The 24,628-nt window shown below is 35.0% G+C and overlaps 5 protein-coding genes across 5 annotated transcripts; 1 reads left to right on the top strand and 4 right to left on the bottom strand.

The window, feature by feature from the left end:
- Nucleotides 1-4,193: 4,193 nt before the first annotated feature.
- On the bottom strand, nt 4,194-5,420 carry LOC118030409 (uncharacterized). The gene has a single exon (XM_035034507.2). The coding sequence runs from the start codon at nt 5,418-5,420 to the stop codon at nt 4,194-4,196; it is 1,227 nt and encodes a 408-aa protein (XP_034890398.2).
- Nucleotides 5,421-7,282: 1,862 nt separating this feature from the next.
- LOC118030408 (uncharacterized) lies at nt 7,283-9,941 on the top strand. Its single transcript, XM_035034506.2, has 4 exons — nt 7,283-7,740; nt 8,081-8,703; nt 9,021-9,536; nt 9,766-9,941. The coding sequence occupies exons 1-4, from the start codon at nt 7,488-7,490 to the stop codon at nt 9,892-9,894; spliced, it is 1,521 nt and encodes a 506-aa protein (XP_034890397.1). The 5' UTR covers nt 7,283-7,487; the 3' UTR covers nt 9,895-9,941.
- A 198-nt stretch (nt 9,942-10,139) lies between these two features.
- Nucleotides 10,140-13,387, bottom strand: LOC118030407 (G-type lectin S-receptor-like serine/threonine-protein kinase SD2-5). Its single transcript, XM_035034505.2, is given in 4 exon segments — nt 10,140-10,832; nt 10,834-10,851; nt 10,853-11,994; nt 12,124-13,387. Coding segments are annotated over 4 exon segments (2,748 nt in total). The 5' UTR covers nt 13,157-13,387; the 3' UTR covers nt 10,140-10,277.
- Nucleotides 13,388-22,238: 8,851 nt separating this feature from the next.
- On the bottom strand, nt 22,239-23,484 carry LOC118030411 (G-type lectin S-receptor-like serine/threonine-protein kinase SD2-5). The gene has a single exon (XM_035034510.2). The coding sequence runs from the start codon at nt 23,372-23,374 to the stop codon at nt 22,271-22,273; it is 1,104 nt and encodes a 367-aa protein (XP_034890401.1). The 5' UTR covers nt 23,375-23,484; the 3' UTR covers nt 22,239-22,270.
- On the bottom strand, nt 23,470-24,408 carry LOC118030412 (G-type lectin S-receptor-like serine/threonine-protein kinase SD2-5). The gene has a single exon (XM_035034511.2). It carries the CDS (start codon nt 24,406-24,408, stop codon nt 23,470-23,472), a length of 939 nt encoding a protein of 312 aa, XP_034890402.2.
- Nucleotides 24,409-24,628: the final 220 nt, after the last annotated feature.

Below are 24,628 nucleotides of genomic sequence, written 5' to 3'. Positions count from 1 at the left end.
TATCTAAATGCCCTTGAATCTTAACATTGCTAGCTTTAAAACGGAGTTGTTCTGCTAGAGTTTCCTGGGGAATCAGTCCATGGCCTTCTGCCTTCTGGGGATAAAAATGATCGAAAACTTGGTTGCTCAGAAGGCAACAAATCTTGCTGCAAGGTGGAGCTTTGAACTCCTCTTCACGAGCATTTTCCTTTGCTTCACAACGGTCCAAATTGTGCATGTAGGCATCCTGTATCTTAATTCTTATCCAAATTATACTGAGGATCATTCAAATGCGGCTTTGAAATGGCAGGCTGGCGTTTAGAATAGCTGTAGCTGTACTAGCTAGCACTGCGCAAATACTAGCCAGCAAGAACAAAATAGGAAGGATGCTTTGATATTTATAGGCATAGCCTATGATTTTACCTTTTTACATGTCAAGCCTTTGTCCTCTGCAGTAGGATGATCAAATCTGTTGTTAAAGATAGAGCATCTTCTTTTCTAGCCAGTTTTAGAGTATGCTACGTAAACGGCATCCTCCTTACAAGGACACATCATCTTATCATGTTGATTTATCTAGATGATCTTATGAATAAATTAACAAAAAACCAAAAATAGCAGTATTTTTTTTATTTCATTTTTAATCAATGTTTTTTTTTTTTAAATATAGTTTCATTATTTAATACTATATTTATTTTTTATTAGATTATCTTATTTTCATAACATGGATCGCGAATTAATCTGATTATCTCGAGTTTTTTTTTTTTAATTTTATCTTTTAATATTGTGTTGATTAAAAAATAGTTTTCATGATTTGCTTTGTTTGCTTTCTATTAGGTTATTCCGGCCGCATAATCCGAGAATAATGCTTAACGGGTTAACCCGAGTTGACTCAGATTGTTTTTTATGTCTTTTTTTTAATTTTTTTTATTTCATCATTTAACATTAATTTAGTTGGAAACTGAGATTCATAATAAGTTTTGATTTGTTTTCTATGAGATATCTTGATCTCATGATCAAGTTCGCGAGTTTTGTCATTTTAACCCCGGTTAAATCAATTTAATTTTTTATTTTTTTTCTAAAAGGTTATCTTGTTCCCATGACTTGGATCACTAGTTCTTTAACATTGGATTTGTATTTTATTGGATTGTTCATGTCTTATTACCTGAGTCGTAGGTTTAGTGAGTTAACCTAATTGACTTGTTTTTTTTTTTCCTTTTTAATTATTTTTTCCTAGATTCATCAATTAATATTATGTTTGATTAAGAATTAGGCTTCATGATTTACTTTGGTTTGCTTTTTATTAAGTTATCTCGGTCTCATAAACCGAGAATTGTGCTTAACAGGTTAACCCGAGTTGACTTGACTCATTTTTATGTCATTTTCTCAATTTTAATTTTTATAAATTTCATCATTCAACATTGGGTTCAACAATGTTGATGAGAATGATTGAGAATTGAACTTTATAATTTGTTTTGATTTGCTTTTTATATGATTATTTTAGTTTCATAACCAAAGTCGTGGATTTGACGAATTGAAGTTTTTCCAACCATTAAATTTTTCTACATCAAATTTGATTATCGACATTACTTTTATCACCATTGTAAAAGCCAATTGATAACCAGGCAAGCTCTAATACTAGTTTGTTATGAAAACAATCTTATAATCTCAAACTAATTGAAAAGTAGAGAAACATAAAAGAATAAGCACAATAAATCACACAAGAGAAAACACAAAATTTATATGATTTAGAAACTTAGACCTATCCTACGAGCAAGACAATAAAGGAAATTTATTATGAAAAAGTATAAGACTACAATGTGTCACATAAAATTTTTCTCTCATCCAAGATCCCAAAGTAATTCAAAACTCACCAATTATCTGTTCTCTATAGCTACCAAAAGGTAGAGAATAAAAGCATTTACAAATAAACTTTAACCTTAAAATATGATAACTTTAGGCTTTTATTTATGGGCTAAGCACATGAATGTTTATTTTCTCATTTGGATACATGATTTAAAATAAACCCATTAGTTTACTTGCTACTTTTGCTTAAAAGATTGAGAAGGCTATCAATGTCTTTAAAATTTCTTTTGAGAAAGTATATTAGTATATGGGATTTGATGTCTATAGGCTTATATACAAGTTGAGTAGCTTGTAGAAAAAGTAGAAGTGTGAGGAAAAGAAGCTTTATTTGTTTAGAAGTCTTTTTTAGGTGTCTGCAAAACCTTAGTAGGTAGAATCGACCAAGAATTGTAATGACGCTCTCAAAATTATATTGATTATGTTAAACTCTTAAACAAGTTAGCATCTATGCAAAGATTATGAGATATTATAAAGGCACATAGAATGTTGGAAGAATCTAAATATTGAAGTTGAAGCTACTTGTATTATAATATAAGTTGATCATCATCTAGAAAAGAAAGGATGTGTGACTATTAATTCAATTGCATTACGTTGCATTTAAAAATGTTTTTTAAAATGTCATATGTGTATATTTTTTTTCTAAGAGCATCGACATTATAAGAGACACATTAATTAACAAGAAAAACTATATGATGAGGGGGTTTTGTTGTACCCCTCCTCACAAAACACTATTCATTATAATAGTTTTTTATATATTTTTTCTATTAATGTTTTTTTTTTAAACTTCATCTTTTAATATTAGATTTGTTTTCTTTATTGGGTTATCTCACTCTCATTACACGGATTACGGGTTAACCTGGTTGACTCATTTTTTTTCCTTTTTCCTATTAACTTTTTCTTCCCACTTTCATCATTTAATATTAAGTTAATTGAGAATTAGATTTCATGATATGTTTTATTTGTTTTCTATTAGGTTATTCTGGCCTTATAATCCGAGAATGGTGATTAATGGGTTAACCCAAGTTAACTTGGGTTGTTTTTATATCTTTTTTTAATTGATTTTTTTTCAATTTCATCATTTAACATTAGATAAATTGAGAATTGAGCTTCATGATATGTTTTGATTTTTTTTTCTATGGGGATATTTTGGTTTTTATTAGGGTCATGGGTTTTAACATTTTAACCCTCATTAAATTGGGTTGTATTTTTTTTTTTCTAAAAGGTTATTTTAGTCTTATGACTTGGATCATAAATCTTTCAATACTTGATTTTTTTTATTAGGTTGTCCCTATCTTATGACCCGGGTAGTGAGTTTAACGAGTTAACTCAGTTGACTCAGTTTTTTTTAATTGATTTTTTTTTCAATATCATCATTTAATATTGTGTTTTATTGATAATTAGATTTTATGATTTGTTTTGGTTTGCTTTTTATTAGGTTATCTCATCTTTATACCCCGTGAATAGTGCTTAATGAGTTAACCCATGTTAACTTTACATATTTTTTGTATCATTTTTTAATTAAATTTTTTACAAACTTTATAATACAACATTAGATCTAATAGGGTCGATTAAGAGTTGAGTCTCACAATTTGTTTTAATTTTCTTTTTATAGGGTTATCTCTATCTTATAATCAAAATCGTGGATTTAGTAGATTAACCCGAGTTAAAAGCATGCTATTTTTTTTTCTATTAGATTATTTTAATTTCATGAATCGAGTCATATGTTTTTTTATTATGTTTTTACAAGTCATCTGGGTTGTTTTTAAACTTTTAAAGTCAATTAGGTCAATCCCTATTTAGTTTAATTTTTTTTACTAAAAAACAATTAATAATATCTAAATATCTTTTTATATATATTTAATAAAAATTAACTGGATCCGCAACCTAACACGGGTTAAGGATCCATTTAGATAATGTAAACCGAACTATATATGGATTTGTCACTTTGCTGCCTTCCCGCTCATAGATGTTGAATGTAAGTTGTTGACATTGCACGGCAATCCTTGGTACTTGTGAGAGGATAGGGTTTCTCTCACTCTTTAAATATTCGTAGCATGATAGGTGATGGGAATGCTTAAGCATCAATACGTGTTGCAAGCAATTAGCTGTGTACTGTTTATAACTCATCAATTCTCTCCTTTCCTCATCAGTGCGTCCCCTCGATTATGGTGGACATCTGTACACAAACTTTAATAGCACTAATTCTTGAAATTGTTACTGCATTGAAGTTATGATGATAATTTTTCATGGAATGATAATTAATTAGAGGCATCATCATATTATAACAGTAATATCTTAGCAATTTACAGGAAATTTACAAGTTTCTTGCTATAATTTACTGAATAATGCGGTTATTCATCGTAACCTTGTTCATTCTCTAGTTCAGTATCAAAGCAGGCCTCGTTCAGATCAAACCATACCTGCCGGAATACCTTGACAATAAGATCATGATACTCGTCAGCGTTCAATGTCAGATAGCACGCCAAGAGTTCTTCGAGCTCTTCTGACCGGCTAATTCTCTTCTCCTCAATCATTTCAATCATTGAATCTCTGAAGTCCTTCTGTGGATCAAACGAGGTTTTCACCACAGCGAAATTCTCTAGGCCAGTGAATCCCTCCATTTTTTTCTCCCTAGCCTTTTTCTTCTTTTTCATCTTGGCTTTCTTCATGTCTTCAAGTGCTTTTATTCTGCAGATTTCGACTTTTGAAGCTGTTCTAGGAGAAATAGCCCTGACTTTACTTTTCTTTTTCCTCTGCAATTCTCTGTTTATGTACAGAGATTTTCTCTGTCTCTCCCTCTTTGTCTTGAGCTCTTCAATCTTCATGTCTTTCAACGTTTGCCACTCAGAACCCAAATTTTCAGCAGAAAATCCATCACTTTCTTTCTGAGCAGCAAATACAAAGTCTTTTTTAGTCTTTCTTAGATGAGAATCGCTCACATTAATGGAAGACACGGAGAAATCTTTTTTTGAATGAGAAGCTGTCAACTTACCGTCCTCTCTCTCTATCCTCCCAATCGTTCTTTCTGATTCCATTTCAGAAATATTCTTTGATGTCTCTTTTCTTGATACCCTCTCTGCTTCATACGATTCTCCATCCAATTTGAACTGCTGCGCTTCGAAAACCCTTTGATCTGTTTTCCTCATTTTCTCCTTTCTCTCAACCCTCAACCTTGGGGTTCTGATTTCTGCTACCTTATCACTTATACATGCATCCATTTCAGGCAAAATCTCAATTTCTCTTGCCAGTCCTCTCATTTTCCTTGCTTCAGAAACCTTGTTGCTGAACCTGATTTGGTCTTCTTTTCTATTATTTACCCTTGTAGCGTTTGATCTACAGCTGTGACAACTTGATAGTGGAGCCTGGAGCTCACTGTCCAAATCATTATGAAATGAACTCAAAGCACCTGTGCTAGCACTCTCGTCACCAAAAGAAAGTCTCCAAAAAGCATCGCCATCCCCACCATAGAATCTACCTCCTCCTTCACCACGAGCAAATGGCAATGGACTTGCGGAAACAGAATTCCATTTCCCTTTTTGCTTCGCTTTTGCATGTTCTTGCCCTGGGTTGATGCTCATGTGCTTGAACTTTGTTAGCCAGGAAGTGGGGAAAACATGAGATATTAAAGAAGGGCGCGAAGAAGATGGGGTTTTTTTCCTACCCCACTTCATCCTTTTCTACTTCTGACAAACAGGGTTTTTCCTGTTTGTTATGGAGTGGTTTTCTTTCTTTTGTTTGGATGAGGATAGCTTGATTTTTTTTAAGGTTATCCAGTTGCCAAGAGAAGAAGAAGAAGATGGAGATGATGATAAGAAACTGAATGGGATGTTAATGGGAGGGGGGGGGAGAGAGTTGTAGCAGTTTGGGACAGTTAGAAGCTTATAAATAGGGACGTGGGTTTCTTACTTTGTTTTCTCCTGCTAGTTTTTTTTTTTTTTTTCAAAAGAGGCACCCGCCCTTAATCTTGTGACCACTTTGGCTTCTTTTTTCACTTTATGGTTTGTACTTGGAAATGAATTCATGCCTAAACCCATGCTCAGATGGGAATCCCTTTGATCCTCTAGGTGCAGGATCACCCCAAGTTCATCCACAAGAATTATGGTCTATAATTCTGTCCACATATCCAGTGTTGTTGCATCAGTAGCTCGTGAACTTTTGTATCTTGGTATGAACCAGCTACCAGGGCTTTGAAATGGGGGCAGGTTTTGGACAATTAGGACTGACAGTTCTCTCTTTATGGCTTTAGTGATTTGGAGATTTCTTTCTTTAATCATTTCCTTTCGTTTTCTTTAAAATCAATCTGTTTCCTTCTTTTACCTTTTGCTTGTTTTTGGTTTCTGGAGGAGTGACTTTTTGCTTTTTTGTCAAAGACCACTACAGTGGCTAATAGCCTCGGACAAAAAGAAGATCTTAGCACTTAATAAGAATTAAGGCTGAAAGAATGGTTGGGTTTGGTAAGCCTCAGGCCCACAAACAAAAGTAAATCGGTCCAAATCCTTGGCTGCATTGGATCAACACCTGCAGTAGGTACAGGTCCAGATATGATAGAGGCATCTATAGTTTTGCATCTATAGGATTGATTGCATTTCAAGAACAGAATATAGAAACTTTTCTCCTACTCCAGATATGACAGAGGCATCACTTTGTTTTAAAGAAAACCAACAACTGGTATTCTAGTTAGAAAGGCTGCAGACATCAATGTTTGCTTGTTAAGACCAAATTAGTTATGCTAATGCCCTTACCCACTGTTACAGTCAATGCGTGGTTTGCATCACAGACAGTGAAGGATTTGGAGTAAATTTGCATTGCAGAGCTAGAAATTACAATTACACTTGACATAATAGCATTCATGTAACTTGCACAGGCTAGGACAGTTGTTCCACTTTCAACCCACTTTGGCCCTGTAATAAGTTTTGCATGTGCAGCCAACCCGTGGTCCATCAAAGGCAAGAAGGGTCATTGTCAGATTCTTACTGTAATGCGATGTGTTATCATTATCAGCAAGAAGGGACAGAATCCCCTATTTTGGTTTTCCTCTGCTTGTTCTGCAGAATAATGGCTCAATAACTCTATACGTATACCCCCAAGTATTTACTCGAAGTAGTATATACTTTTTTATAGTAATGTCCTTTTGGAATACATGAAGACTTGCTAGGGTAGGTTTTAACGTCTACAGAAGTTAGCTAGAAACGGCACCTTTCCTTACAGCATAGGCTGAAGATGAACTTTTACTATTTTCCAGTGATTTCTCTAACTTTGTGACTATGATTTTAAACAGATGTGACCAAAAGTCCTTTTGTATCCCTAGCTTATATTGTTTTTCATTAAAAATTCTGGTTTGTCCCTTTCTTTTCTGGTGCGAGAGTTAGTTTAAGAAAGGCATAAGTAGCCCTCTATGAGCGGGAATTTGTACCGACCGAAGTTACACATAGGAAATTAACAATAATATCTGTAGAGCTTTCATTATAAGGAAGAGTATGTTCCTCGCAACTGGAAAGTAAGACCAAAGTCTAGAGCAATTTTTTCGTACTTGGGTCTCCATCAATCAAGTTCGAATTCTACATCTCTACTGAGTTCTTCAATTCATTATCATATTATATATAGTTATGTACATGTGTGATATCAAACTTCCTCTATTCTAACCAATGGATGGAAAGAAGAACCCAGTTTATTTTCTTCCTGTTCTGGCCGTGGTTATTCTTTCAAGAGCCTTATATGCTACAGCTGGAAATGAGCATGTATCAGCATTAGGCGATCCTGGAATGAGAAGAGATGGTTTAAGGTTGGCAATAGAGTCATGGAATCAATGCAATGAGGTTGGAGAAGAGGTTCCTTCTATGGGCAGCCCAAGAGCTGCAGATTGCTTTGACATATACAAGGCTTCTCCGAAGGCAGAAGGTAAGATTTGCAGGCCATTTTCTTTGCTTTACTTGTCTTCTATCTGTTCATGTATCTCTGGTGATAACTTATGAACATCTGTTTGCTTTATCACCGTATTGAATTGCCTTTTTGGATAGAAAATTGTCATGTAGTAGATTGTTAGTACCTTTCCTTCAGTGAACAAGAGTTAGTTTATGATTCTTGAGTTTTATAAATCCAATAAATGCGTAAATTCCCAGCAAGAACTGGAAATCAGAATAGACAATTTCTTAACGAAGAGAAGGGTTTGTTGTGAGAAGAAAGTACTCGAACATTTATGATCTGTATTTATTTTGTTTCTGAATTTTCTGTCTTGTAGAAAAGAACTGCGCCCTCTGCAATTCCTTGCCATATGCATTGGTCCACAGAGTCACAGAGGAAGACAACAAGCTTAGTGTTGGAAACCCTTTTCTAGGAGTGCAACCAAATGCCCTTTATGATGTAAACCTTTATGCTGCAGATAAGGAACTCTATTTAGGCTCAAAATGCCAAGTTGAAGACACTCCTAATCCGTGGCAATTCTGGATGATCATGCTCAAGAGCGGCAACATGGACACTTACTCAGCCAAGTGCCCCAAAAATGGCCACAGAGTGGGGCCTTTTGGCCCGGACACTGGATTTCCTTGCTTTGGAAAAGGGTGCATGAACCAGCCATTCATTTATCATGATTACACCACGTTGCAAGGGCCTAATAGGGCGACACTTGAAGGAAGGTTTTATGGGTCATGGGATTTGGATGCAGATTTGAGCAAGGGAGTAATGGATAACATTTCATACCATTCTGTGACATGGGAGAAGGAGGTAGGAAAGGGAAGTTGGGTTTTTCATCATCTTTTGAGGACCTCAACAAAGTATCCATGGTTAATGCTTTACTTGAGATCAGATGCCACACATGATGTTTCTGGTGGGTACCATTACCCAACAAGGGGTATGTCAAAAATTGTGAGTGCTCCTTTTCATTCTTTGATCTAATTAATATACATAGTTCAAATTCCTCAACGGTTCAAATACAAACAAAGGGAGTGCCAAACCTTTTCTTTGTTTCTGCCCAGCCTCCGATGTAGATAAAATATTATGATGCATAGAAATAGATTGAAATGTAGGTCAAATCCTGCAAACATTTCACAGGGGAGGTGGGTTTACACGAGTGACTGACATCTAGGGGTTGAAAAAAATAGTCTGTGTCATGCACTAATGCAGGTTTTACTTACAAGCCAAACAAACTTGTGTGTGATGGAGTTGACGTGCACTATATGCAGATACCAGAATCACCAAACTTCAAAGTAAGGTTCACTTTAAATGTAATCAATGGTGGGGGTCCTAGCAGCCAGTTCTACCTGATGGACATGGGAAGCTGTTGGAAGAACGATGGGAAACCTTGCGATGGCAATGTTACTTCAGATGTCACTCGATACAGCGAAATGATCATAAATCCAAACATAAGTTCATGGTGCCATCCAACCAACCTCAATGTGTGCCCTCCTTACCATACATTTCCCAATGGAACACGTATCCATCGCAATGACACTGCTCGCTTCCCTTATGCCGCCTATCACTTGTACTGTTCTCCGGGGAACGCAGAGCATCTTGAAGTTCCTTATAGTTTGTGTGATCCCTATAGCAATCCTCAGCCTCAGGAAATATTACAGATTTTGCCACATCCAGTTTGGGGTGAGTATGGATATCCTACCAAGCAAGGTGAGGGTTGGATTGGTGACCCGAGAACTTGGGAACTTGATGTTGGGAGGTTGTCGCAATCACTTTACTTCTACCAGGTTTGCTTTTCTGTCTTCCACTTTTCTCGTATGGATTAAATGGCCTTAGCACAGATTCAGAGCTTCAAATTTACTAGTTTTTTCAAAACTCGAAGTCACTAGATATAATCCTGCATCCTAGAAACGGAAGGAAATTTTTACAGAGGCCGAAAGGAAGTGGCATGATGAATTATTAAAATGGACAAAGCTCTTTGACATTAACATATGGCGGCTATTACTTATTTTGCAGGATCCTGGGACTTCTCCGGCTAGGAGGCAGTGGATGTCCATTGATTTAGGAACTGAAATATTCAAGGCCCCTAATCAAGTTGCTGAATGGACTGTTAGTGACTTTGACATCATTATACCTGAGCAATGAGTAGCGATTTGCGAAGACAAATTGCAGCTTCAAGAAAAAAGAAAAGAGGTTTCTGGGGAGGTAGCTTCAATTTTCCACGCTAAGTCAACACAATTCAATCAAATGCCTTCGATATGATTGTTCTGAAAAGAATCAGCACAATGTTGATAGTAATATGTTAACCGAAATCATGTATATTTGGCTCTTTGTTGGCTATAAAAGTAATTCTTTACCTCAAAAACTCAACTGAAAACTGATTGCATGTCTTGGCTTTAAAGAATCACACTTTATGCTAATTGAACAATTTCCCAGATAACATTACAATAGCGATATAAAGAGAACTGAAGGTAAAACACCTATCAGAGAAACATAAACACCACATATATATCGCAAAAGATCTTTCTTCACCTTGGTCCTGATAGTAGTGATGGCAGAAATGTGGTAGTACTGCCCAGCACTGCCTCTCTTCTTATTGCTGCCATTGTTGTTGCATTCTGAAGGCAATAGTCTAGGTCTGCTTCAACACCCATGGTGCCCTCTAAGACCTTAACCACGGTTGACATGCTAGGCCTCCTGGTGTGATCACTTTGCAGACACCAAATAGCAACCCTCATCATCTCCGCAGCTTCTAACCTGTGCAATTGCATATCCTCACTGCTATTGTCAACCATATCAATCAATTGATCCTCCTGTGCCCTCTTCATAAGAATAGGGAGCAAATGCATGCACTCAGGCTGTGACCTATCCAGATTTTTCTTTCCGCAGACAACTTCCATGACTACGATTCCAAAACTATAAACATCTGCCTTCTCTGTGATGACTGAGCTGAATAATTCAGGAGCCAAGTACCCAGGAGTTCCTCTCATTGTGGTCACCACTTGACTTTGATCCCTGTCAATCAACTTAGACAAGCCAAAATCAGAGATCTTAGCATGCAGATTTTCATCCAACAAAATGTTTTTGTGGTTTGATGTCTAAAGTGGACTATTCTTTGTCTGCATTCTTCATGGAGATAGGCCAGCCCCTTTGCTACATCCATGATAATGTTTCTTCTAGTTTGGAAGTCCAGAGGATGTAGTAGTGGTTCCCTGCAGAAAATCCACTTATCCAAAGACCCACAGCACATGAACTCATAGACTAAAAGCGTGTGCAATTTATCAGCACAGAATCCAATTAGCCTCGCCAGGCTGACATGATGGATGCTTCCTATACTTTTGACCTCAGCCAAGAATTCCTTCTGCCCTTGGCCTAAAGCATCTAGGCGCTTTACTGCAATTTTTTCTCCATTTTCTAGAATTCCTTCATAAACTGATCCAAACCCTCCTCCTCCAAGCTTCTTCTCAAAATCCCAAGTTGCCACTCTTAGTTCTTGGTATGTGAATCTCATGGGCATTCCTGATAGTTGATTCAAGTCTTCCATTCCTTCTTCTCGATCTCTTTTCTTCCTCCAAACCATAATACATAGACCAATAATTAAACTCATAACAAGGATGGCTCCAATAGTTGATCCTGCTATTATTTTAGGATTGATAGAAGATGTAAAAGCACTTCCATTCTCTCCATCATTAGAAATTTTGATGAAGGCATAAGATTGGAAATTGTTTCTTTCCTTACCATCACCCGTTAGTGTAAGAACTGGTGAGGGCAAAAAACAATTCCCATGAGAAACATTACCGTAATACTGAAATAGAGCAGCGTTGCATGAACAGTTTTTCATACATGCATCCTTACAACTCTTCATGTCTGTTCCTTTCAGGACCGCTGCCTCAGGGTCAACATAATTGAAATAGTAGACATCTTCCAGGGGAAGAAGAGAATGGGATTTTGGATTTTCACATGTGGTTGGACTAATCTGCGAGCAACTGTAGTTGCCTTGATCATTTGGGGTCTTGGCTCGAGCAAATCCTGCTGGGCACGAGCACTGTCCATTTAAGCACAGCCCATAATTACCACAAGCTGTTGGGTAATCACATGCACTCATCATATCTGTCAACAGATCAACCCCGTCAATCATGTTGCCATCATAAATTCTGAGATGCCCATCAGGATCAAATTTCATGTAAGCCGTCGCTGAGTATTTAACGGTGCTTGTAAGCGTTGTATTCAGCTCATCAGGTGAAGCTGACATTATAAGTAAAGCAAGATCACCAGAGGATTCATCATAACTTAGTTGGAGGCTGTCTACGCCCCCAAAAACTGAAAATTTGAAGTACTTTTGTGGCGCAGTAGCTTGGTAAGAAGCAAACAAACCTTGTGGGATCACAAAAAGGCTGAAGCCACCTTCAGATCTATCAGTTTTCGAAACACTTGCCACCAGCTTCTGACCTACCACTAATTTGTTCCCAAGAAGCAGTACATCAGAAGGATGATCAAATGAATTCCAAACAGTCTTGTTATTGACATCATAAAGCTCAAGGTTTCCAGTTTCCATCATCCTCATACCCGCAACAGACATGTTAGATGTGTTAGTAGACCAAACGAAAGTTCCATCAGTATCTCTCAAGACCAAATCTCCATCTGGTAAAAATTGTAAAGTTGCGTTCTCACCAACAGGCCTGTTTCTGTTTGCTAACCATAAGGCCTCCGGATCATCATCTCCAGAAACTTCCGATTGCTTCCATATTGCAAAATAGAAGGAATTCCGGTCCTTGGAGTGAAATCCACAAGAAAAACCAGCTCCGTGCATCATGCTTATTTTGTATAGATTATAAGGAATGGCTGATATGGGATCATTATTTGTCCATGAAGTGGACACATGTGCTGTAGTACTAAAAGATTGCCACACAGTCTTATTATTGTGGTCTTGAAGCACAAGCATTCCTGTTTTCATCATCTTTATACCTGCAACAGACATGTTAGACGTGTTGGTAGACCAGACTAAAGCTCCATCTGCATCTCTCAGAACCAAATTTCCTTCTGGAAGTAACTTTAGAGTTGCGTTCTGTCCAACAGGCTTATTTTCATTTGCCAACCATATGACATTCTGAAGAGTGAAAGAATACCTATCATCTGCATAATATGTTACATGGAGTGATACAACTGCAAAATAAAAGGAATCATTTTCCTGGTCTTTGGAGTGAAATCCACAAGCAAAAGACCCAGACTCACTCATCAAGATCATTTGGTAGGAATCAAAGCCTCTCGCTGGAATGGACATATTGTTTGTCAATGATGTGGATATTTGTCCTGTGGGGTATAAAGTTAGAGCTTCTAGGAGGTATGCAGGAGATAACATGATCAAAAGCTGCACTAGCAGGATATCACTCAAAGGCCATATAGCCATGAGCTCTGCTATTTTTGTTTGGTATTACTCTGGAATCTAATACAGATCAATAAATGCTGTTGCTATACAACACCAAATGAACGCAGTGCAGCAGCAGCCATAGGACTTAGGAAGCTTCCCTGTATTTTAACACAAAACGTGATGCTTTGCCCCATCAATGAAAATTCTTTAATTTCCCCGTCCTTATTACCAGCCATGGAAAGCGGACATGTTTACCCTCAAGAGTTTACGATTCTTGTTGCACGTATGATTTCCTCGCAATACCCATCATGACTTTTCTTTTAACTTCAAGTAAACCTGAGACAAAAAAAAAAAATCCAAGCATTATCTTCCCATTTGGAGCAAATGAAAGTGACATTGGAGAATAGGTTCATACTCAAGATTGAATTGATATTAAATATGTCACTTTACATATCAAACATACAAGGCATATTGAAAGTTTTTTTAATGTATTAATTTCTTAATTTTAACATGTCCCGGAAGCACATCTCGCTCTCACTTTTCTTTTGGGATCTCCACAATTTGTTGTAGAGAACAGTACAATTTTATTTAATGTGTTGATTTCTTAATTTTAATAAATATTTAGTTGTTCTTTATACAATATATTTTTTTAAGAAAAAAAGAGTAGATTGTGCCTAAGTGCTTATGAATTTGTTCAAAAATCAAACAATTCTTCTAGCAAACTTAGAATTAAGCTGGTATGTGCTTCAAATTTCATTGGAAATCACTCGATAAATCATGACATTTCATTGACCATATACTATAAATAATAAATATCATTAATATTTCGTGCAGTGCTATTCCCATTCCGTAAGTTTTAATCTCACTCCATATATAATTTTATGGGATGACCAAATTAACCTATCTTTTTTTTATTATTTTTCATACATAACATAATTCATATATAATATCTAGAATTGGTATCATTATTTTAGTATAAGAGAAGAAATTGATATCATTGTACTAATTGTAATTAACCAACGTTGTAAATAAAGATTAATATGTTTTTTCTCCATAAATATTTGGAATTGGATTAACAGCAGAAGGAGCGAGACCTAGTGGAGTGGGAGTTTAAAAAAAGTGGGTGATTGTGTTACTTAACTTTCTTGACGCGGAAAATAAATAAAATGTTTCTGTTTACAGATTTCAGTTATAAGAAAACATTATGGACCCACCAGCAGAAAAAATCCAAAATAAATAAATAAAAGGTCGAGAATAATACTTAAATAGTCCTCGTCGAGCGATACGGCATGCAGCCACTAAAGACCCAACCCAACAGCGGAGAACGAGAATGACAGGCGTGGAAAATTGACTCGTATTCGAGGATGCTTTTCCTTTTGAATTTTCGTAAGAGAACAGTCCTCCTCTCATTCAATAGTTTATCTAGATTTTTAATTTATGATAGGGAAATATCCATAAAAATCAATTGACACTTGTTTCCATGCTCGTTCTAGCCACTAATTCATCATTGACTATGTAAACACTATTATTCACATTTTGTCATATTAAGAATCACTCAATTAGATGACGTGCACACCACTTATAAATAGTGTTCACGTTTCTCTCTAGCATAATACTCTAATTATAAATTTAACTTCATGAAAATGGACTCTTCACTCGACATCATAAGGCTTTCACTCACCTTTTTTTTCATACATGTCTAAAAAATAAGATTATCGATGATCAACATCCTCTTCAGTAAAATTGTTTTTTACAGCTTGAGAGATATCTCACCCTTGACTACTTAAGCACTCATGTAATAGTATCTAACATGAACTCACTTTGATAAGTGGTGAAGCCATAATTTTTTAAATAGAGATAAATTATTAACAAATATTTGATATTATATATTATATAAACATGTGTTATATAAAAAAATTAATTTGAAATATATGTACCATCTCAAGTCAAGCAAAATTAATTTAAAAAATTTTAAAAATGAAAAAAACTTACATTATAATTGTTCTCTTCGAGATTTTATATTTTAAAATTGTTTTATAATGATTTTATTTTTAATCTCATTAAAAATATCTTTCTTAATATATACAACAAACTTTTATTTATTTATTTCTAAATTTTTTGAAGACTACGAAATTTCTTGGCCACAGTTCTATGCCGACATATGATACATAGCATTTAAAATCATAACTTACAAGGATTGTCACAAATTAATGTTGTTCTTGCTTATTTGTTGTTTTGTACAAGTGGATTAAACATAAATATTAAATATTTTCTTTTTTAATTTTTCTATTATGTCCCTAAATTTTTAAGTTGTCATGTACTTCACTTTTAATTACCAATAAATTCATTACCATCAATTTTCGTATGAAATTCATAGCAAAATACTTATCAATTCATCAAAACTCATTTCAATTCATATCCATTAACATATAATATTACTCATAGATATATTAATTCAACAAACCAATAAATTATTATAAAATCTAATATTTTCAATAATTAATTAATATAGAAAAAAGAAGGTAACAATTAGTAACTAACAAAGAAAATTAATTATGTAAATCTATTATATTAATATTTTAATATAAAAATATTAAAAAAAAAAAAAAACAAGTTGCACTCATGTGGCTCCGCCACTGACTTTGGTCTAGTTTTCATTCACTATTGTTATGCCGGAAACACTTCTTCACTCTTCACTAAAGCTTTGTTATTGTATAACAAACATGTTATTTTCACTCTTTTCCTGGAGTTTCTTATACCATCTACCACATATAGCCACATACATTTTCACTAAAAATGCCTACGTTCTTTTATCACTAAAAATGCCTACATTTTCACTATTGTCAATTAGTTAATTATATGTGATAATGTTTTTGTTCATATAAAAGCATATTTATTGTTAATAAGGGCTATACTAATATTAATTTTTTATTACTTGATTAAGACGTCTACCAAATATCTTAAAATTTTTTATTTTGGTATTTCCAACCCTCATATACCAGATCAAGGCATCACCAATCAAGCTTTTATAAGGAAATGGGTTGTTAGTTTTTCATCATGTGTGATTTCAACCATTTTTGAAGATGGGTCATTTGGCATTGCATGCCACTATTTATCTTGAAAAAATTCCCGCTAAGAACTCTAAACTCACATGAACTTTAGTCGATTCAGGAAGAATATTGCCATTGATAGGGATTTATACAAAGACACATTAAATACTAAACAGCCATTGATAAAAAATATTTTTTATTTCTCAATAAAAATTGATTTGTTCAATACATGATTCTTTCAAATTTAAAGTATCCAATCATTTCATGTCCTCAAGCCAGAATATTCTGCTACTTGGTTAATGCAGTCGCAAAGTTGCTCGAGGAACTTTATAAACATGTCTTTTAGCACTGTTAGGTCTTTGGCTAGATATTGCATTGTTCCTCCCATTTTCATTGCTAAAAATTTGGAGTCTTTAGCTTAAAAGTAATAGCTCATAGTTTTTAAGCCCTAATGTTGTGCTTCTCATATTGCAGTATTTCTTTATTCAATCAAAGGTTGTATGACATAAATGAACCTATTGGTCTCGTAATCGAGATGTGTGATTAACTTTGCATGTAGCTAGCTTAGCTTTCAGAGTATTTCATTTGCTTACTTCAATTCTCCTACTTCACCTTGAGTTTTTTAACATTTCCCTATCATTCTACGCTCTTGCCTTTCTTTTGTTTATGTAAATAGTTGAACTTTTCTTGCAATTCCTGAAAGGTTTGCTAGTGCTTTTTTAACTGGGCTAAAATGTTATTTGTTTCTTTCTTCACTATGATCAAAGTCCGCTCCTGGTTGGTTAAGTTAGATTCTAATTTTCTCATTTTTATAGCCAATTCCTCTAGCTCAGAGTTCAGGTCTTCATTATAGGACCCTTGTTGGACTCTAATCTCTTCTTGCATATCTTTTATAGTCTGAACAGTTGGTTTTTAAGATCCTTCGTGGAACTTTATAAGTTTTTTCTCTTATTTTCTACCATATTGGATAATACGGGGTTACTATTCCATCTATGCTCTTGGCGATTGTGACTGTACCAGGATACTTCTAAACTTTTTGACTAATTCCATTAAATTCCTTAAAAGTTTGAGATCTTTATAGAACTCAGCCAGTCCAATGGTTTGAGTTATGAATTTCTCATAACCTAATTGTTGTAAAACCAAATTAAAACAATAACTAGATGTAACATTAAGCCCCGGCCCATCGATGAAACCCAAGTATAATCACTTCAGTATACAAGGTAAGATGAGAAATAAGTACACTGTGTCAGAATTTCTCAAGCTTGAAAACATCCTCTCACAAGTATTCTTTCATATCTTTTTTAGTGGAGGTTAAACAAATTTCTCTAATTTAAAATGTAAATGTCATGGGGTTCTAAATAGTCCATATATATTTCCTTCCACCACCATGTAGCTCATGTTCCAGACAAATAATAGCTGCAAACAACACCTTAAATGACCTTTTCTTATTTTTTTTATAGTGGTTCAACGATAAAAATATCTTAGCTAAAATTATTGTTGTTGAATTACCTTTAATAACAATTACACACTTAAAGTTGATCATGCATTCTTTCAATAGGAAAAGAATCAGACCTTAAATGCTCAAAGCTAAAACTCTCAAACAAATCTCATTCTCTTGATCATGTAATCTTTTCTTAAATATAGGCTACAATGTATTCTAGAACCAACCTTGATTGAAACCCGCACTTACTGTTTGGGAACGCCGTTGAAACCGCATTCCCACAAACTTCAAAATTTTTTTTTACTAAAATTTAATACGGTTTGTATGTTTTGAATCGTTTTGATGTGCTGATGTTAAAAATAATTTTTAAAAAATAATAAAAAAAACATCATTGACATACATTTCGGCATAAAAAGTTATTTGAAAAGCAACCGCTACCACACTGCCAAACACACTCTTACTCATCTTTTCTTCAACCATTCTTCAATTGATTTTAATCAACCAGGCATAATTTGATAGAGTTTAGTTTATTGACTTATAGAAATACTCCAAGTTTAATTTTAAACAGTTGTTGGTCTAGGAATAAGGTAACAATAATATCTAAGGGGACGAATTAGGTGTTTCATTAATTATGTCAAATAATACAAATAAACACATTAAGAATATATAACATAATAACCAACAATATAATTAAAGTGCTTAAAGTAAAGACATAAGGGAAGAGAGATTGCAAATTTGGCAATCCTTGATTTAATATTTTAATCAAATTTATCTTGAAATTTGGATTTTTTGTGATCTTAGTCAAGATTTTGTTATCTTTATTGGTACATTTACTTTGGAGTTTTGATTGGATACTCTTTTAGCTAATTGGTTAAATAAATCATTGGTTTCTTTCATTTTCGTATTTTATTGTACTAGTTGAATGATGGGTACTTAAATGGATAATTAAAACCTAATTGGGTTAGGTTCGAGTATCTAAAATTCATACCATTGGGTAAAGGGTCGGGTTTGAATAATAGTTCGTATTCAAATTTGTTTATGAGTAATACTAAAGCCCAGCCCGTGAACACCCTTTATCATCCCTAAGTTTTTAAATAAATAAAAAAACTTACTAAAACATTAGATCTTGTATTAATATTTATATTTTAAAATTACAAAATTAAAATACATTTTCCTACCAAAGATACTATTATATTATAATTTGTGAGTTCTTTTATCTAAAAAATTTATTTTTTAAATAAAATTTATATCTAATACAAATTATTTATGATATGACTAGAAATTGTATTTGAGGCTCCTTTAAGTTTTAACATAATAATATCATCATATTATAGTTTTTAATATTCATTTTATTTTCAAGAATTCTTTTTAATTTATTATATGTGAAAGTATATGTGAGCAAATTATTAAGGATATATTAGTATTTATATTTAATATTGAAAAATTAAAATAGATTCTCCTATCATGTGAGAACTGTCTAAAGATGTTCTTTGTTCAAATGAAATCTATATGTAGCACAAATACACGGTATATAATGTGAATAATTTTGTTTTTGTCAGGGCTCCGTTGACTTTTAGCATGATTATATTAGTATATAGTATTTTCAATTATTTTTTCTTTGAGTTTTGAAGAGCTTTTTCAATATATATGAGAAAAATATTAAAGATAAAGACACAAATAAAAATATTGCCATATCTATTAATTAATATTTTTCTAAATTCTTATGCAATTTTTTTATTTTTGGATTATAATATTATGTGAGGTGAGTAAAAATTAAAATACAAGTATGAATAGAAACTTTATTAATTATTTGGTTTAAAGGAATCTTCTTTTAATATTAGTAGCAATTGGAGAAGAAAAAAAAAATTATGAGTTTTTTTGTTTAAAGGATCTAGAGATAACACAAAAACAATAACTAAGAACATAATATATAAAAAACTAAGGTCCGATTTAAAAATTTGATAAATTTTGATGTAATTTTATTAGTTTTTATATTTTAATTATGGATTTTTGTTGACATATTTTTAAGCAATTTTAGGGTTTTGACAATTAAAATAAAATACAAAAAAGGTGCAATAGGTTAATTAAGAGTGAATTTATAAATTTATTTTAAATTATTTAAATTTTTAAATGATGTATAAATAGGCAAGCATTTACATATAATAGAATTAACCTATTTGGTAGTAATGATATTAACATTTTAATTTCTTTCTTAATTAGACATAGAGTTTAATTTACATGTCAGTATTGATATATATTTTGTATTATCATGTATAAAAAATAAATAAATATTACCTTCTTTTCTTATCTGACAAATGTAAAATAAGTATCATATATATACGTCGTGAATGTTTTGCATTGAAGTTCTTCTAGCATGATTTGATCATTTGCGGCATAGCTATTGAAGGGAAGCATGCTATTGAACTGAGTTTTGATCATTTTAGTGAGCTGAGTTTTGGGCCTTCTGTCGCCCATGAACAAGATCAGGACTGAGAGCTCCACGCGTTCTTACCACATCCATCTGTGGTACAGAGGCTGAGCTCGAACGATCTTCCCCAACAGTCAGGTGGCGACTCCCTAGAATCTAGACGGCGATCGCAGATAAAGTAGTGACTGAGGATCTAAGGAAAGAGGTCTCGAAATGAAATGACGCTCTCTTCCGCAGAAATCAAAGGCTATTGCTTGAGATAAGCTCAACTATTCCCAAATATCTAAATCCTTGTGTTCTGCAGTCTGTAATAATTTCCTCGATGAATGGCCTACTTGTGTATCCACTTTGGGTGGCCTTCGATTGTGGGCATGCCCCACTACACCTCGCCATTACCAAAACTATCAATTACAAGAAGATTCTACTTTCCAGAGAACTTCCCTCATCAAGGCTTGGATTTCAATGGCTGTCCATGCGCCAACATAATCATTCTGTACCACGCAGAGGCCACCTACCAGGTGAGGTTCATAATGTACTTGGTTTGCTCTTGCCCGTTCACTTTTGAATAGAAGATAAGAGGAGTGGATCATCACGTCATTCTTTATTTGATATCAAGGACATGACAGTATTCTGCTTGTATTCTGTAGTGGTACGGGAATCTAAGAGAGCATTCTTGGTGAATTTATTTAAGAGGAGAAAAGTTGGTTGGGCCATTCTTCCATCACCCACAGAAACCACCACCAGTTTGGTCCCTAGAAAACCCCCGCATGCAGAAATTATCTCCTTGCCCTTCTTTGGAATCTTCATAAAGTAACTCTGGTGAGTTAAAATACGAGATGCCTTCTTCTTTGAACTTTTGGAAGAACAGAAATGCTGATCAAACCCTTTTTTGACCATCTAGACTTGATAGATCATAGATGCTTGTTTCCCTTGCACGTTTGCGTCTGACCTTGTCTTCTGCTTTCCTTTGCTACCGTGCCCACCGCCTTTTCTGCTTTTTTTGTGTTCCTCTGTTTTCTGCCTGTTCGTGGCCTCCTCTGTTTTTGCTCGTCTTCTCTGTATTATCTCTGTTCTCGCGTCTTGTGGTGTTCCCAGTGTTACTTCCTCTCCTCCTCTTTGTTCCCTTTTCTAGTTCTTTGTCCGATCTTCTCCATTCAAGACGGAGACAATGGTGGTAAAAGCACGAGGTGCTGCTGGTTGATGGACCAAAATTTTCCCTGGTTTGGTTTCTCTCCATCTCTCTCCCCCGGTTCTGTGATTCCTCGTTTTCTGCCATTCGTGGCTATGTTTTTTGTCTCTTCCCCTCAGCCCCTCGGTTCTGCCCTTTTTCTTTCCTCCCTGCGCTCTCTCATTGTCTCTGGCTTTATAGCCAGAGAATGCCAAGCATTTGAAACGGCTTCCACCCTTTACTCCAGCAACAACTCCTGCGAAGAAGATGAACAACACTCTTTCAAACGACGCTGTTTTTGGGATATGAGGTGGTCATTTTCGTTTTGACCCGTGAAGTTTTGAAACTGTTGTAATTAAGCCCCTGGTTTAAACTGTAATTTCCCCTGCATTCCGGCGCCTTTTACACGTTAGTCCTTGGACTTTAATCTATTGTAATCGTGCCCCTAATTAACCCCAAACTTTGATATTTCTTCAATTAAGTCCCTGATTTCATTAATTTAATTAAATCCAAAGTCCAATTAAGTCTAAAACTTATCAATTCTCCAATTAAGCCCCTGATTTCATTAATTAAATTAATCCCAAGCTTAATTTAGTCTCAAAACTTATCAATTCTTCAATTAAACCCTTGATTGGATTAATTAAATTAATTTCAAGCTTAATTAAGTTTCAAAAATTTATTAATTCTTCAATTAAACCATTGATTTGATTAATTAAACAGGTCAAAAATTTAATTAAATCTTTAAACTTTCAATCATGTTGCCCTTAACCCAAATTTTAATTTGTTCTTCATTTATTTCATTTGTATTATTTTAATTTTATCATCATTATTATATTTGTTTTCATCATTTTTCTTTTTATCATTTTCAGGAAATAAAATTAAAATAAAAGTGTTGAAAATTGGGTTATGACATTGATAGTAATATGTTAACCGGAATCATGTATATTTGGCTCTTTGTTGGCTATAAAAGTAATTCTTTACCTCAAAAACTCAACTGAAAACTGATTGCATGTCTTGGCTTTAAAGAATCACACTTTATGCTAATTGAACAATTTCCCAGATAACATTACACTAGCGGTATAAAGAGAACTGAAGGTAAAACACCTATCGGAGAAACATAAACACCACATATATATCGCAAAAGATCTTTCTTCACCTTGGTCCTGATAGTAGTGATGGCAGCAATGTGGTAGTACTGCCCAGCACTGCCTCTCTTCTTATTGCTGCCGTTGTTGTTGCATTCTGAAGGCAAATAGTCTAGGTCTGCTTCAACACCCATGGTGCCCTCTAAGACCTTAACCACGGTTGACATGCTAGGCCTCCTGGTGTGATCACTTTGCAGACACCAAATAGCAACCCTCATCATCTCCGCAGCTTCTAACCTGTGCAATTGCATATCCTCACTGCTATTGTCAACCATATCAATCAATTGATCCTCCTGTGCCCTCTTCATAAGAATAGGGAGCAAATGCATGCACTCAGGCTGTGACCTATCCAGATTTTTCTTTCCGTAGACAACTTCCATGACTACGATTCCAAAACTATAAACATCTGCCTTCTCTGTGATGACTGAGCTGAATAATTCAGGAGCCAAGTACCCAGGAGTTCCTCTCATTGTGGTCACCACTTGACTTTGATCCCTGTCAATCAACTTCGACAAGCCAAAATCAGAGATCTTAGCGCGTAGCCTTGCGTCAAGCAAGATGTTTTGGGGTTTAATATCTAAATGGATTATTCTCTGCCTGCATTCTTCATGGAGATAGGCCTGCCCCCTTGCTATGTCCAAGATAATTGTCCTTTTACCTTCCCAATCTAGAGAAGGTTGTCGTGGTTCTTTAAGGAAAATCCAACTGTCCAAGGACCCGTTGCACAGGAACTCGTAGACTAAAAGACAACTGAGCTTATCTACGCAAAATCCGGTTAGTCTCACCAGGTTGACATGGTGGATACTTCCTATAGTCTTGACCTCTGCCAAGAATTCCTTCTTCCCTTGGCCTAAACCCTCTAGACGTTTCACTGCAATTTTCTCTCCAGTTTCTAAATTTCCCTCAAACACGGAGCCAAACCCTCCTTTTCCAAGCTTCGTATGGAAATCCTTAGTTGCTGCTTTCAGTTCTTCATACGTGAATCTCGTGGGCATTCCTGGTAGCTGATCAAGGAAATCTTCCATTCCTTCCACTCCATTGTTTTTCTTCCTTGAAAGCACAATCCATAAGCCAACAACGAGACCTACAATAACGATGGTTCCAATTGTTGATCCTGCTATTATTTGAGGACGACTGGACGAGAAACTTTCCCAATCATTCCGTGATTGGAGACTTTGATAAATGCATATGATTTATATCCTTGAAGCGTAAGTGATATTCCATCCCTTGAAAGCGAGAGAACTGGTGAGTGTAAAAAACAACTCCCCTGCAAAAAAACACCCTTCAGTAGAAATAGAGCAGCTTTGCATGAACAGTTATTCAAGCATGCCTGTTGACAGCTCTTCATATCTGTCTCTTTTAACGCTGCTGCACCATCATCAACATAATTGAAATAGTAGACATCTTCCAATGTTAGGAGAGACTGGGATTGATGGGGATTTTCACATTCCACAGGATTAATCTCTAAACATCCATTTTTTCCTTGAGCCATTGAGTCATTATCTCGAGCAAATCCTGACGGGCATGAGCAGCGTCCACCTGAGCAGAGCCCATAAGTACCGCAAGATGTTGGGTAATCACAATCATCCATTTCGTCTTCCAACAAATCCACAGGCTGATCTAAATTATCATAATATAATCTGAGATGTCCATCATGATCATATTTCATATAACTTGTTTGTGAGCATCTATTCGATCTTCCCAACCATACGTCACCATAACCAGCTAAATCAGAGAAAATTAATTGACATAGAGCACCATTATCAGATGCACTGTAATTTAGTTGGATGCCCATGATCACTGTCCCACCAAATGGACGATTGTAGTAGTACATTTGTGGAACATTAGCTTGGTAAAAAGCAAACAAACCTTCAGAAGCAACAGAAAGATAGTAGCTTCCCTCGGATCTATTACCTCTGGAAACACTAGCCACCAACTTCTGCCCCACCTGCAGTATCTGCCCAAGAAGCAGAGCGTCTGTTGCATGATCAAAAGACTGCCAGATGGTCTTGTTGTTTCGATTGTAAAGCACAAGGTTTCCTGTTTCCATCATCTTCATACCGACAACAGACTTGTTAGAAGTGTTGGTAGACCAAACCAAAGTCCCATCTGCATCTCTCAGGACCAAATTTCCTTCTGGGAGAAACTGCAGAGTTGCATTCTCGCTAACAGGCTTGTTTCTGTTCGCCGACCATATTAGATGGCTAAAATACCGACTACCATTCCCAACACTCCAATCTGTCCAGGTTTTGGCTATCCCGACGGCCAAAAAAACCCCA

The sequence above is a fragment of the Populus alba genome, chromosome 4 (assembly GCF_005239225.2).
Source record: "Populus alba chromosome 4, ASM523922v2, whole genome shotgun sequence".
NCBI lineage: Eukaryota > Viridiplantae > Streptophyta > Magnoliopsida > Malpighiales > Salicaceae > Populus > Populus alba.
This window is presented reverse-complemented; position numbering and strand designations above follow the sequence as displayed.